At 46.2% G+C, this 13020-nt stretch overlaps 1 protein-coding gene across 1 annotated transcript in view; it reads right to left on the minus strand.

Annotated features, from left to right (window-relative positions):
* Positions 1 to 13020, minus strand: part of cacna1bb (calcium channel, voltage-dependent, N type, alpha 1B subunit, b) — a 186360-nt gene that overhangs the window by 25650 nt on the left and 147690 nt on the right. The window contains exons 25-29 of the mRNA XM_035391563.1: positions 12186 to 12387; positions 9593 to 9757; positions 7668 to 7778; positions 5641 to 5724; positions 1551 to 1667 (exon numbers count right to left, since the gene is read on the minus strand). Coding sequence (XP_035247454.1) covers positions 1551 to 1667; positions 5641 to 5724; positions 7668 to 7778; positions 9593 to 9757; positions 12186 to 12387 — 679 coding nt within the window. The remainder of the gene's footprint in view (positions 1 to 1550; positions 1668 to 5640; positions 5725 to 7667; positions 7779 to 9592; positions 9758 to 12185; positions 12388 to 13020) is intronic.

Genomic DNA, 13020 nt, shown 5'->3' on the forward strand with positions numbered 1-13020 from the left:
TCAGATCTAGAGTTGGTCCCCGGGCGCTGCACTGTGGCTGCCCACTGCTCCTAAGTAACTAGGATGGGTCAAATGCAGAGGACAAATTACCCCAGGGGGTTCAATAAAAGTATAGCTTATCTATATCTATATCCTATCATCTTAGCTCCGGAGCGATAAACCCAAAATTTAATCGCAGCACAGGTTTTTACAGCCTTACATTATTTACACAGGAGTCAGAGATGCAAATCACCATTAGTCTGCATTACATTATATTACCCTAGCCATTACACTCCACTGCATTATATCATGCTACATTATACATTATTCAAAATTATATTAGCCTAACTAACCGTGATACTACACTGCATAACATTATACTACATTATACAAAATTATATTACCCTAACCATTACACCACATTATGTTGTACTATACTGTAAATTATACTACATTAATGACCCATTACAGTAAGCAGGGCTTGCAGTACAGAGTTTAAGATGTGATTCTGGGGAACTGCGATTCCACAATTTAGCAAGGCAATTAAACCTGTTTCGGCAAATACCCAGGTGTACAAACTGGAGCAAGGTGTGGACGTTCCTCTGGATCTTACATCTGCGTCTGCTTAACGTTACGTAAACTGTAAAGCAAAATGACCTGCCTTCCTACACGGCCCAATACCTCAGTTCCATCTGTTAATTCTGTACATGCCAGGATAGGGGTGCAAGTGTGTTCTAGTGTTCTAGTAAATACAGGATCCAGCTTCCATCTTTACTGTGCAGAGCAACACGTAGTGTATTTAGTCTCCCATTGCATTATTCATTCTTTATTCTGCCTAAAGGATCTACTGTACAGGAAAGCCATTTCTTTTAAAAGTAGAAAATAAATGTTGGCAAATTGCAAGCCTGTCCAAAAAAAAAAAGCAAAACAACAAACGAGATACGGCTCTGTTTTGGCCACCATGCACGACCTCTCAGTCTGGAGAAGACCTCAAGAGGTTTTCATGCATGAATAAGTGCTTTGAGGCCTTTGGGTAAATCGACAGATACTCTGTGAGGAAAAGTATGGAATGTACGGACAGAGAAAGCCAAACCTGGCCACCGGTCAGAGTGATGCCTTGAGAGAATATGGTAAATGGTAAATGGACTGCATTTATATAGCGCTTTTATCCAAAGCGCTTTACAATTGATACCTCTCGTTCACCAGAGCAATTAGGGGTTAGGTGTCTTGCTCAGGGACACTTCGACACGCCCAGGGCAGGGGATCGAACCGGCAACCCTCCGACTGCCAGACAACCGCACTTACATCCTGAGCTATGGTGCCCCCTTATTGTTATATATATATTATATATTATATTATTATATAATATTTTTTAGTGGGTGGGGCCTATCGAACGAGCAGGCAGAGTATATGGAAGTAGTCTGGTGCAGAAGACAGGGTGCGGTGGGTGGATGAGCGGGTGGGTGCTATGGGTGGATGAGCGGGTGGGTGCTGTGGGTGTTTGGGTGGGTGGGTAACGGGGGTTCAGGGTAGCAGGGCCGGAGGTGTGGAAGGGGGCGGGCGTCCCGCACCTTGAAGGACTGGACGAAGGTCCAGAGCAGGATGCGGATGGTGTAGCCCTGCCGGAGCAGCTTGATGAGTCGAGCCGCCCGGAACAGCCTCAGGAAACTCAGGTTGATGAGCTTGTCCTGTGGAGGGAGGGGGGCGCGGTGGGGAGGGAGAGGGGCATGGGGGGGAGGGAGGGGGGCGTGGGGGGGAGGGAGAGGGGAGTGGGAATGGGGGAGGGCGGCGTGGGGGGGAGGGAGAGGGGAGTGGGGGGGAAGGAGGGGGGCGTGGGAATGGGAGAGAGGGGCGAGGTGGAGAGGGAGAGGGGAGTGGTGGAGAGGGGCGAGGTGGGGAGGGAGAGGGGAGTGGTGGAGAGGGGCGAGGTGGGGAGGGAGAGGGGAGTGGTGGAGAGGGGCGAGGTGGGGAGGGAGAGGGGAGTGGTGGAGAGGGGCGAGGTGGGGAGGGAGAGGGGAGTGGTGGAGAGGGGCGAGGTGGAGGGAGGGAGGGGCATATAAAGGAGGGAGGGAGGGGGAGAGGCGGGAGGGAGAGAGAGGGTATTTTTCTTCTTTTTAAAACTTGGATAACACTGCAGACCTGGGTCAGATTTAGCACCTGAAATCTAACTGTTTAAAATAATTTGTCCTTTTAGGCAGAAATTCCAGCAGATTACTGACTATCAATTTTCACCAATATCGAGAATGAAATTCTTTGTCCTGTTATTGTAGGAGTTGGTTTGTTTCATGTTTTGTTGAAAATTCTCAGGGATCTTCAGCAGTGTTTCATATAATTACCAGCAGTTAAAGAATTTCAAGTATTTCAAGTGGATTTGACCCAAGTCTGGAACAACACCTCGTGATCACCAACTCTTAACGATGAAGCCTTTAAACAACATAATGACTGGTGAAAACCTGTCACAACCACGAAATGTAGTCTCAGTAAGTACCCTTTCATGGCTAATGCAAGTTGTTAGAGAGCGAGAGAAGTGTTAGCTGAGATAAGAGAACATGCTGTAGACATTTTTATAAAGAGTGGACAATAAAGAATGGCAAATGATCATTACGGTGATGATGACTAACAAATTTATAATTTTATAAGTGCCTTTTTGGGATCTCGAAGGTAACTTGTGTGGGGAGTGGATAATTCACCTTTTCCTCATAATGGAATAATTGTGAATGACAAGAAAGTATGAGAGAGGGAGAGAGAGAGAGAGAGAGCAAGAATGAATTGTGGGACTGGAGGATGACAGTCACTTACTGTGGACTAGTGCAGTCGTCCAATCAGGAAGGAGGATAGCCGTAAACAAAAATTGAGCGCGAGAGAAAAAGAGAAGTGGGGGGGGAGGAAGCGGCAGAAGAGAAAAGGACAGAGAGAAAAAGAGAACGAGAGAGTAGGGGGAGACAGATGAAGTCAGGCAGAGAGAGAGAAAGTGTAAAAGAAAGAGAGAAACAGAGAAACGCACGCACACAGAGGGGAAAGGGGGAGGAGGAAGAAGAGAACAGAAGTCACGTGCAGCAGAAGAAGTATCCCAGAGAGAGAAAAACACAAACTCACCCTTGAATCAGTCAGAACCTTTAAAACCAGAGACAAACAGGCTGAGGTGACAGGAGCCACAAAGGAAACAGCAGAGGTACTACAGACTTCCGTACGTTTGGACATTCTGCAGAGAGACTCCCCCCCCCCCCCCCTCCCTCCCCCAGGGCACAGTCCCCCCCCCCCCCCATCCCCATGGGCATGGCACAGTCTGTCTGCTCCACTTCCCAAATTCACAGCCACATTTTCGCAGTCTTATGAACAAAACGCTCGTAATCACTGGTCTGACCCAATGCGTTGTCTTCATGTTACGCATGCGCCCTGTGTCCACAGGGTGATCCAATGACCCACCCATGCTGAACTGAACCCCATGTGATAAAGCCTCCTCACTGAATTTTAAACCTAAAATCAAGTTTTGTTCACGTAGAAACAACCTGTCACTCATCAATAAATCAGTGAATAACCGCTATCCTAATTCACGGGAAATCTTTGTACCCTAACGGTGTACGGCTTTTTAAAAAAATTATAAAAAGGGCAATGTTTAACCTTTTTTAAGTGAAGGGTCACACTGGGAAATGACATCACATTTCATGCTGAAAAAAAAACGTAAGGGGTTTTCACTGCTGTCAATGTTAGGAAAGGGTCATTTTGACCCTGAGGAAAGCACAAGGGCTAAGGATAGTCCATTTGACTCCCCAACCCCTCCACAACAAAAGGTGATGCATGAGCAGGCTATCATTTTATCAATCAAATAGATAGGTAAGATTCATGATTAAATAGGCATAGGCAAGATCTGGAGCCTTAGACCAAAATATTAATACTTCCAGAATCAAAGGTAAGTGTATAATTTTGTGAAATTCTGCATGTTTCAGCATGTAATTGCCTAATGAAAACTATGCACTTCTACTGTGTTGAGATGGGGTGGAGATGTACATAAATAAATAATTTTCCATTACTTATTCTTTTAAAAATCATGTTTTAAATCAGGCTAATTGGGCTCAGAATTTGACAGATCATTTCTCCCCTGCTCACCATCATCATATTTATGAGGATTAATAAAATTTAAAAAATTTAAAAATGGCCTTTTGTGGGGTCAAACCAAGGTTGCTGGCAGGCCTAGTTTAGCCTCGGGGCCATAGTTCGGGTTACGCTGGGCAGCACAAACGCAGGGCGGCGCTAGGACGTGTATAAACGCTGCAGCCGTCGCCTGAGACACACGCTCCTGCCCTCAGCTTTGCTCGTAACGCCTGATTCATCGCTCCAGTTCTGCTTTACTGTCGCACGACATCATTCGTTTCCAGACAGCTCTAATCCCGGATGAGCCATCCAGCCTCACGTTCCCCGGAAATACCGGTTTATGGGGGGTTATGGGATATTTTATTGAAGCAATTCTGGGTTAGCGTAGCTTTCACTCACGCGCTGAGCAGGTTCAGGGTGGCTCGGCACGGTTGCTAAGAGAGAGGGCTATCAGACGGGAGCATATCTATGTTCCCAGGGTCCCGGGACCTTGGGAACATAGGACCCTGGAAGAGCACATATGTAGAGCTGGGGAACATAGGACCCTGGGAACATAGGACCCCTTTGACATGTTCCCATTATGTGCTATATAAATCTGGGGAACATAGGACCCTGGAAGAGCACATATGTAGAGCTGGGGAACATAGGACCCTGGGAACATAGGACCCTTTTTCATGTTCCCATTATGTGCCATATAAATCTGGGGAACATAGGACCCTGGAAGAGCACATACGTAGAGCTGGGGAACATAGGACCCTGGGAACATAGGACCCTTTGTCATGTTCCCATTATGTGCCATATAAATCTGGGGAACATAGGAACCTTGGGAACATAGGAATTACCCCCTGGCTAAAAAAACAGACCCTGCCCCTGTCAAGGCACCCGTGAGGGCACCCCTGGGCCCCCCCTGCCCTTACCGTAGCCTGCATGTCTGCACCCCGAATCGCAAAGCTAGAATAGCCTCTCAGGTATAGCTCAGTTAAGAGGCCAGCCACACATACAGATGTGCATGAGTCAAAAACTGATTCAACCAATGCCTTTCCGTTGAGGCTCACACGTTGGAAGACAGAGAGAAAACAGGTTGTGATCTGCCAATTCTCCACAGCATTTCTCGTAATTTTACATACATATTACACCCGTCAACTTTCGTGCTTGGCTTGAAGAAATTAAATTGTTAATCTAGCTAGCAAGGAGATGCCATGTAGTAACACTGCCACAATAGCTAATAGTTAGTGAACAAAGACAAGTCAAGTAAAAACCAACAAAAATACAAATATTGCCAGAAAAAGCAGTCCCTAGCAAACCATTTTAACAGTTGCAGTATGCAGGTCAAGTGATTGTGTAACGATAACGATGACGTTTCCACTTTAAGCAGATTTCTTTTCAAAAGGGCCACGCATTCTAGATCGATACCAAAATAGACCGTGTTTCCTATTTTCGTATATTCAGCCCATTTCTGCGTGGCCACCCCCCCACCCCCCCGCCCCCCCCCCCCCGCCACCAACCCCACCCATCCGAACCCCCACCCCCCCGCGTGAAAGACGAAACACACGCGGACGCCGTGCTTACGATAATCTCCGTCACCAGGATGTCAGTTATGCTGCCCAGCACGGTCACAAAGTCAAAGATGTTCCAGGCTTCTTTCATGTAGTTCTGTGTGCGGCACAGAGAGAGAGAGAAAGAGAGAGAGAGAGAGAGAGAGGAGAGCATGTTGAGTTACGGATGAGGCATGCAGCGGTTTGCCCGCTCACCGCAACGCAGTACTTACAGTACGCATACGTAGTATTTACAGTACGCATACGTAGTATTTACAGTACGCATACGCAGTATTTACAGTATGCATACGTAGTATTTACAGTACGCATACGCAGTATTTACAGTGTGCATACGCAGTATTTACAGTACGCATACGCAGTATTTACAGTATGCATACGCAGTATTTACAGTATGCATACGGAGTATTTACAGTACGCATACGCAGTGCATACGCAGTATTTACAGTACGCATACGCAGTATTTACAGTACGCATACGCAGTATTTACAGTACGCATACGCAGTGCATACGCAGTATTTACAGTACGCATATGCAGTGCATACGCAGTATTTACAGTACGCATACGCAGTATTTACAGTACGCATACGCAGTATTTACAGTACGCATACGCATTATTTACAGCATGCATACGCAGTATTTACAGTATGCATACGCATTATTTACAGCATGCATACGCAGTATTTACAGTATGCATACGCAGTATTTACAGTACGCATACGCAGTATTTACAGTACGCATACGCAGTATTTACAGTACGCATACGCAGTATTTACAGTACGCATACGCAGTATTTACAGTGCGCATACGCAGTATTTACAGTACGCATACGCAGTATTTACAGTATGCATACGCAGTATTTACAGCATGCATACGCAGTATTTACAGTACGCATACGCAGTATTTACAGTACGCATACGCAGTATTTACAGTACACTTACGCAGTATTTACAGTACGCATACGCAGTATTTACAGTACGCATACGCAGTATTTACAGTATGCATATGCAGCATTTACAGTATGCATACGCAGTATTTACAGTATGCATATGCAGTATTTACAGTATGCATACGCAGTATTTACAGTACGCATACGCACTATTTACAGTGCGCATACGCAGTATTTACAGTACGCATACGCAGTATTTACAGTACGCATACGCAGTATTTACAGTACGCATACGCAGTATCTGCGGATCTGCGAATCTGCAGATATATTCCTGGACATTAGCATGCACCGTATGTAGGATAAGATAAGATAATATAAGATAAGATAGACTTTATTGTCCTGAAGGAAATTTTTTTAGACCCATCTGGTGCTTGCTGTACAATATACATAATATACATTTACATGTGCAATTGTGCGTATGTTTGTGTGCATCAGTATAGTTATGTAAAATACACATGAATGTAAAGAGTAAATACAGATGTAAATCTGCATGTATATCCATATATCTCCACAGCCCCATCTGTGTAATGATCCGCACCCCCTCACCCACATTTCCATTTATCAATCCGTTGTTGTCTCTAACCCTGCTGTCCATCCATTTTACATTCAATTAATTTACTAGCTCAATTCATATACTCACAAACCATCCCACTTAGCTATCGGTGCATTAATCTCTCTGTCTTCACACCTGTCTTTACATCAGGTCATTCATCCTCTCACCCATCAACCCACACAGTTATTTATTTTTCAGTCAGCCCATCCAACCTGCATATCTCTCTCTCTCTCTCTCTCTCTCTGGCTCGCTCTCTCTCTCTCTGTCTCTCACTCTCTCCCTCTCTGTCTCTCACTCTGCCTCGCTCTCTCTCTCTCTCTCTCTCTGTCTCTCACTCTCTCCCTCTCTGTCTCTCACACTGCCTCGCTCTCTCTCTCTCTCTCTCTGTCTCTCTCTGGCTCTCTCTCTCTCTCTCTCGCTCTCTCTCTCTGTCTCTCTTTCTCCCTCACACATTCTCTCACACACGCACACACACACACACACACACTTACACGGCAGTGTAAATGTTGGACATGTACAGGTCACGCGGCAGTGTACCCACCAGAGGTCCGAAGGCGATGAGCTTGAAGATGCACTCCAGAGAGAAGAGAGCGGTGAACACGATGTTCAGGTACTTGAGCATGTTTGCATAGACGACAGGCGCGTCGTAGAACTGTCAGAAATGGGGACAAAAACCAGAGCTGCATTCAACAAGCTGAGCGTGACCTAACGTGTGCCCTGCGTCTGAAAAAGTAGAGCACGGAAAACAATCTGCCAAAGTATCTGCCAATCGAGATGCTAAGCGAACAAAGTAGTCAGCAATCATTTGGCAGTTTTCATTCATTATAATACATTTTATATTTGTGCCTCTGAAGCACAGTTATGTACACTAAAGTAACTTTTCCACCGCAACTCAACTCGACTCTACTCAACTTTTGTGGTTTTCCATCAGGCAGAAGTTGTGGATAGTACCTGGTACCTGGTACGTTTTTTGGTATCACCTCCGTCGAGGATCCAAGCGAGCTGAGGCGATACCAAAAGGTGACATGAAAACACTGCAGACCACTGATTGGTCAGAAACGGCAGTTTCATGCGGCGTCACTATATGACGACCAGCTACATTGACGGGGGTACTATCTGCAGTGGAAAACGAAGTACCTGGTACCAAAAGCGAGTAGAGTCGAGTCGAGTCGAGCCGGTACCATGCGGTGGAAAAGCGGCTTTAGTCATGGAGTAGATGCTCTCATCCAGAGTAAGTAAACTCTTCTAATATATATGTCAATCACTCAAACTCAGACAGTTGTGTCACTTTTTCCTTTGTAAGATTCCCACCCTCTTGCCTTCACCTTCAGTGAATCTGTCTTCTTCACTAGAGAATGAAACTGACACACCGTGCAAGAATGCCTCGCTAACTGCTTTTCCTGATGGGCACAATCTGCTTCATACAAATGTAAAAATGAGCAAAATACTGAGAAATTGAGGCAGCTGTAAAATTAAATCAAGCAAAGGATTAAAAATTAAATCAAGCAAAGGAAGCTAAAGCCAGGATAAACCTGCTGTAAAGCAATTATGTGGAAAAGTCTTGAGAGCGCTCACTCTCTCACTAATATTGTTATTCAACTGACAGCAATTATATTCTCACTTTTTCCCCTCTTTCTTTCTCTCTCAATCACCCTCTTTGTCATTATTATTCTCTCTCTCTCTGCCTTTCTCGCTCTCTCTGTCCCTCTCCCTCTGTCTCTCTCATACACACACACACACACACACACTCGTGCACGCATGCCTGCACACACAAATTAAGCCAGACTAACAGGAAGACCTATGATGAAATCTTGTCATGTTTTTCAGTATATATCTGTCGTTGTCTGTCCACCTATCTGCCAGTGACTGATTTAACAGTGCTGAGAATGCTTCTTCCTCTGCTTGAGTAGACCCCTCTGGGCATTCACACTGAGCAGCAGAGGAGGCAAAAATATGTAACCCTTTAAACCGTCTTTACTGCGCATGAAAGTAAAGTCTGTAGCAGACAGCAATAGAGACACAGGCACAGGCAGACACAGACAGACAGACAGACAGACTCTTTCTAAAGTTGACCAATAATATTCTGAAGATGAGCCTGGCGGACAATATGAGCATTAGAAGTCAAGCCTGGTACCACCAATATTAATTTTATAAAAAGGGAAAAAAAAAACCTGTCCATTTGTAAACTGAATAATGTCCCAAAATCCTCATTATCCTGGTGAAAGCCTTGTAACCTAGTGATGACAATGAAAGTTTTCACAAACCCTGAATGGGTGGAGCTACAACAAGGAATAAATCGTTGGCTTCTTTGAACCCAAACAAAATTTTGATCCCCACAGCAAACCACATACAACGCAGAACACGCTTAGCATAGAACTCTTCCTATTTTGGTTCAACGAGGCTTGTTCTCCCGCCGTGGTTGCAAACCGTCAGAGCGCCCCCTGGGGCACAGGAGTCGTCACTGACCTTCATCATGAGCACTATGGTGTTGAGGGCGATCATGGTCATGATGGAGTACTCGAAGGGCGGCGACACCACAATCTTCCACATCTTGTACTGGAAGGACTGCTTGTTCTGGGGCATGTAGCGAGTCAGAGGCTTGGCGTTTATGGCAAAGTCGATGCACGCCCTCTGCAGGACAAAAGAAGAAACAAAAAATTTTTTATCAAAGCTTTTTCTCGCCTCAAACTCCTACAGCATTCCAACAGCCCGTACAACCGATGACCTGGATTCAATACCGCACCCACCATGGAGCTCAACCACACACACTGGGCCAGTGCCTTGGCAGGCAGACAGCAGGCGTTGACTGACCAACAGGGGTCACTGGAGCGTTATGAGCCGCAGCCAGTAGACAGACAGACAGACAGACAGACAGACAGACAGACAGACAGACAGACAGACAGATAGATAGATAGATAGATAGATAGATAGATAGATAGATAGATAGATACTTTATTGTCCACTTTTGTGGAAATTTGCCTTTGGCTTCACCATAGTTACAATAAAAACAAGCAGTCGCACAATACAGGCTACAAACAACACAATACTAACAATATAGGTTTAGACAACACAACACAACAGAGCTTCAAGTACCTTCCCAGTACATTAGATTGCTATGGTCAAAATATTAAGTATTTATCAAAGCAATGACTTCTCAAATATGTTTTTTGAGGCTCTGGGTACTCTATAGCGCCTCCCAGAGGGGAGCATATCGAACTCATTATGAATGTCAGTACAACGTCAGAATCTGTCGACAGGCTGTGACACTGTATCCACGCATTACTGACCCATCCGCACGCTGTAACGCTGCCTTGACAGGATCATCCACCCTGTGTGGGCCCTCTGTTACACACTTCAAGATGAAACAATATGACGGCCATCTTAGACTAAGAACTCTGCAGCACTCCAGCTGACAACAATTAACTTAACACCACCATAACTCCTAATCTGAGGGGAAGCAGGATCCCCCCTACCTCTCCTTCAAACACGGGGCTGTCACTCCTTTACTCAGTCATGCGAATTCGTCTAAAGATTTCTCTGAAGATGAAGCAATGGAGCGGGAGACTGTAGAGAATCGCGGAGTCCCTGATCTCCTAATGAGCCTCGTCGCGGCTACTGTCGTTTTATTTCCCGCGCTCCGCCGTCGCCGTGGCCGCCACCTGCGGTGGAATCGTCTCCAGGGGAACGAGCCGCTACTGACAGCGATTCGAGCCGCGCGTGTCTACCCACCGCCCCGAAAGGACACAAGCAAATGTCTCCAGACACCTTACTGCTGCCAGACAAGAGAAAAAACATCTGATTTGCTTATAACCAAAGACATCGAAAGCCCAATCAACGGAAAACAAACACCAGGGCGAATAATGCTAATAACGCAATAAATTGCTTTGTGAGTCTGGGCCCTGGAGCGGGCGTACGGATGTCAGCGAGAGACTTCCTGAAAGCGTGCTTGCCTCGCAACGGACCGGCCCACAACCACTTCTTCAAAGGAGTCCATTTCCAATTCAGAGCTGTGGAGCACTTTTAAAATGGCTATATCAATGAGTGTGTGTGTGTGTGTGTGTGTGTGTTTGTGTGCGCACGCGTGTGTGTGTGTGTGTGTGTCTGTGTGTGTCACTGTGTGAAACTAAACTGTGTTCTTGGCTAGAAATAGCTGTACAAAATAAGTATTGTATCTTATCTCACCTGTGTTTAGTAGTTGTCTATGACCATGAAATGCACTTTTTGTACGTCGCTTTGGATAAAAGCGTCTGCCAAATAGATGTAATGTAATGTAATGTAATGGGTGTGCATATGTGTGTGTGTGTGTGTGTGTGTGCGCACAAGGCTCAAAGCTGGGCATTGTTTCGTGAGAGAGTGGAGGGTTGCGATGGGTGGATGGGGGGTTATTCTGGTCATCCTGCTCTTACTGCAGAAATCCATTGCCATGGAGACCAGGGAGGTGAGGCACAGGGATCTCTGGATTTGTCTCCAAAGGGGAAACGAGATCAATCTGGTTTTTGTCAGTGCCGACCACTTGAGAGGCCTGGGAGGGGTCGCTAACACCGGCCCTTCATAACCGTGACCGGATGACTACAGCCACACTACCGCAACCATCAGTGCCCGATCAAGGTGGCCATCAAGGCTCAAGGCTACAGTGATACAACCATGACAACATAAACCACTACGACCACAAAAATGCAACCGCTCTACAGATGGTCATGACTACTCACATCAAAAACTTCATGACTGTGACGCATACCTACAGAACCATGACCGAACAAAGACGACGGCACAATCGTGAACGTGCGACTATAATTGTTTTGCCACGGTCGTGACAATGTGACCACAACCACATAACTAAATCATGAACATGCGACTATAATTGTTTTGCCACGGTCGTGACAATGTGACTACAACCACATAACTAAATCATGAACATGCGACTATAATTGTTTTGCCACGGTCGTGACAATGTGACCACAACCACATAACTACGACCACGAGACAAAGACCGCAGAACCGTAAACAAATAACCGGTGACCGCACACAACGGCGTGGCCATGGGCAGCGGGGCGGGCACCTCGTTCTTCTCCAGGCTGCACTCGGACATGGCTTTGTCCCCCTGCTCCTGGAAGGTGATGATGATCAAGGCCACGAAGATGTTGACGAAGAAGAAGGGGAAGACCACGAAGTAGACCACGTAGAAGATGGACGTCTCCATGCGGAACCCGGGGCTGGGGCCCTGATCCTCGTAGGTGGCGTCTACGGAGTGCTTCAGGACCCTGCGGATGGAGGGATGGACGTGAGAGGATAAGGGGACGGGGAGGGGGGGGGGCACAGGGAAATGGAGAAGAGTAGGACAGAGCGATGGGAGAGAGGGCGGCGAGAAGAAGAGGTTCAAAGGACGGGGAATGAGAGAGCGTGAAGAATAGCAGTACAGAGGGAGAGAGGGATGAATAGCATGGAGGGATGAAGGGATAGAGGGATAAATGGGAGAGTAGAAGGAGAGGAGGGTGGAGGGAATGGGGGAGAAGAGGGTGAATTTAATTATTTTCCCCAATTCATTTCTATAGTACCAGGGCTGACCTTTTTATATGCGCATATGTCTCTGGGTTGCAATAATGACACAGCTCTTTAATCTGAGAGGGAGAAGGGCCTCTGTTAACCTCAATGCTCAGTCACCTACAGTAGCTTCATTTAAAGACTTAATTACAGATGAAGAAAAAAAAAATGAAATAAGATGACACCACTTTAAACGATGTCCCTTTCAGTGCTACTTATGGAATATGAACAGTTCTCTGTCCCACCATAGTGGTACCTCAAAGAACTTCAAAAGCAGGGTCCTTCAAAAACCTTCCACATGCCTGGGGGGCTTTGATCGGAAGAACAAAGACCATAGCCACGGTCGCCATGGG

Source organism: Anguilla anguilla, chromosome 14 (genome assembly GCF_013347855.1).
Source record: "Anguilla anguilla isolate fAngAng1 chromosome 14, fAngAng1.pri, whole genome shotgun sequence".
Taxonomy (NCBI): Eukaryota; Metazoa; Chordata; class Actinopteri; order Anguilliformes; family Anguillidae; genus Anguilla; species Anguilla anguilla.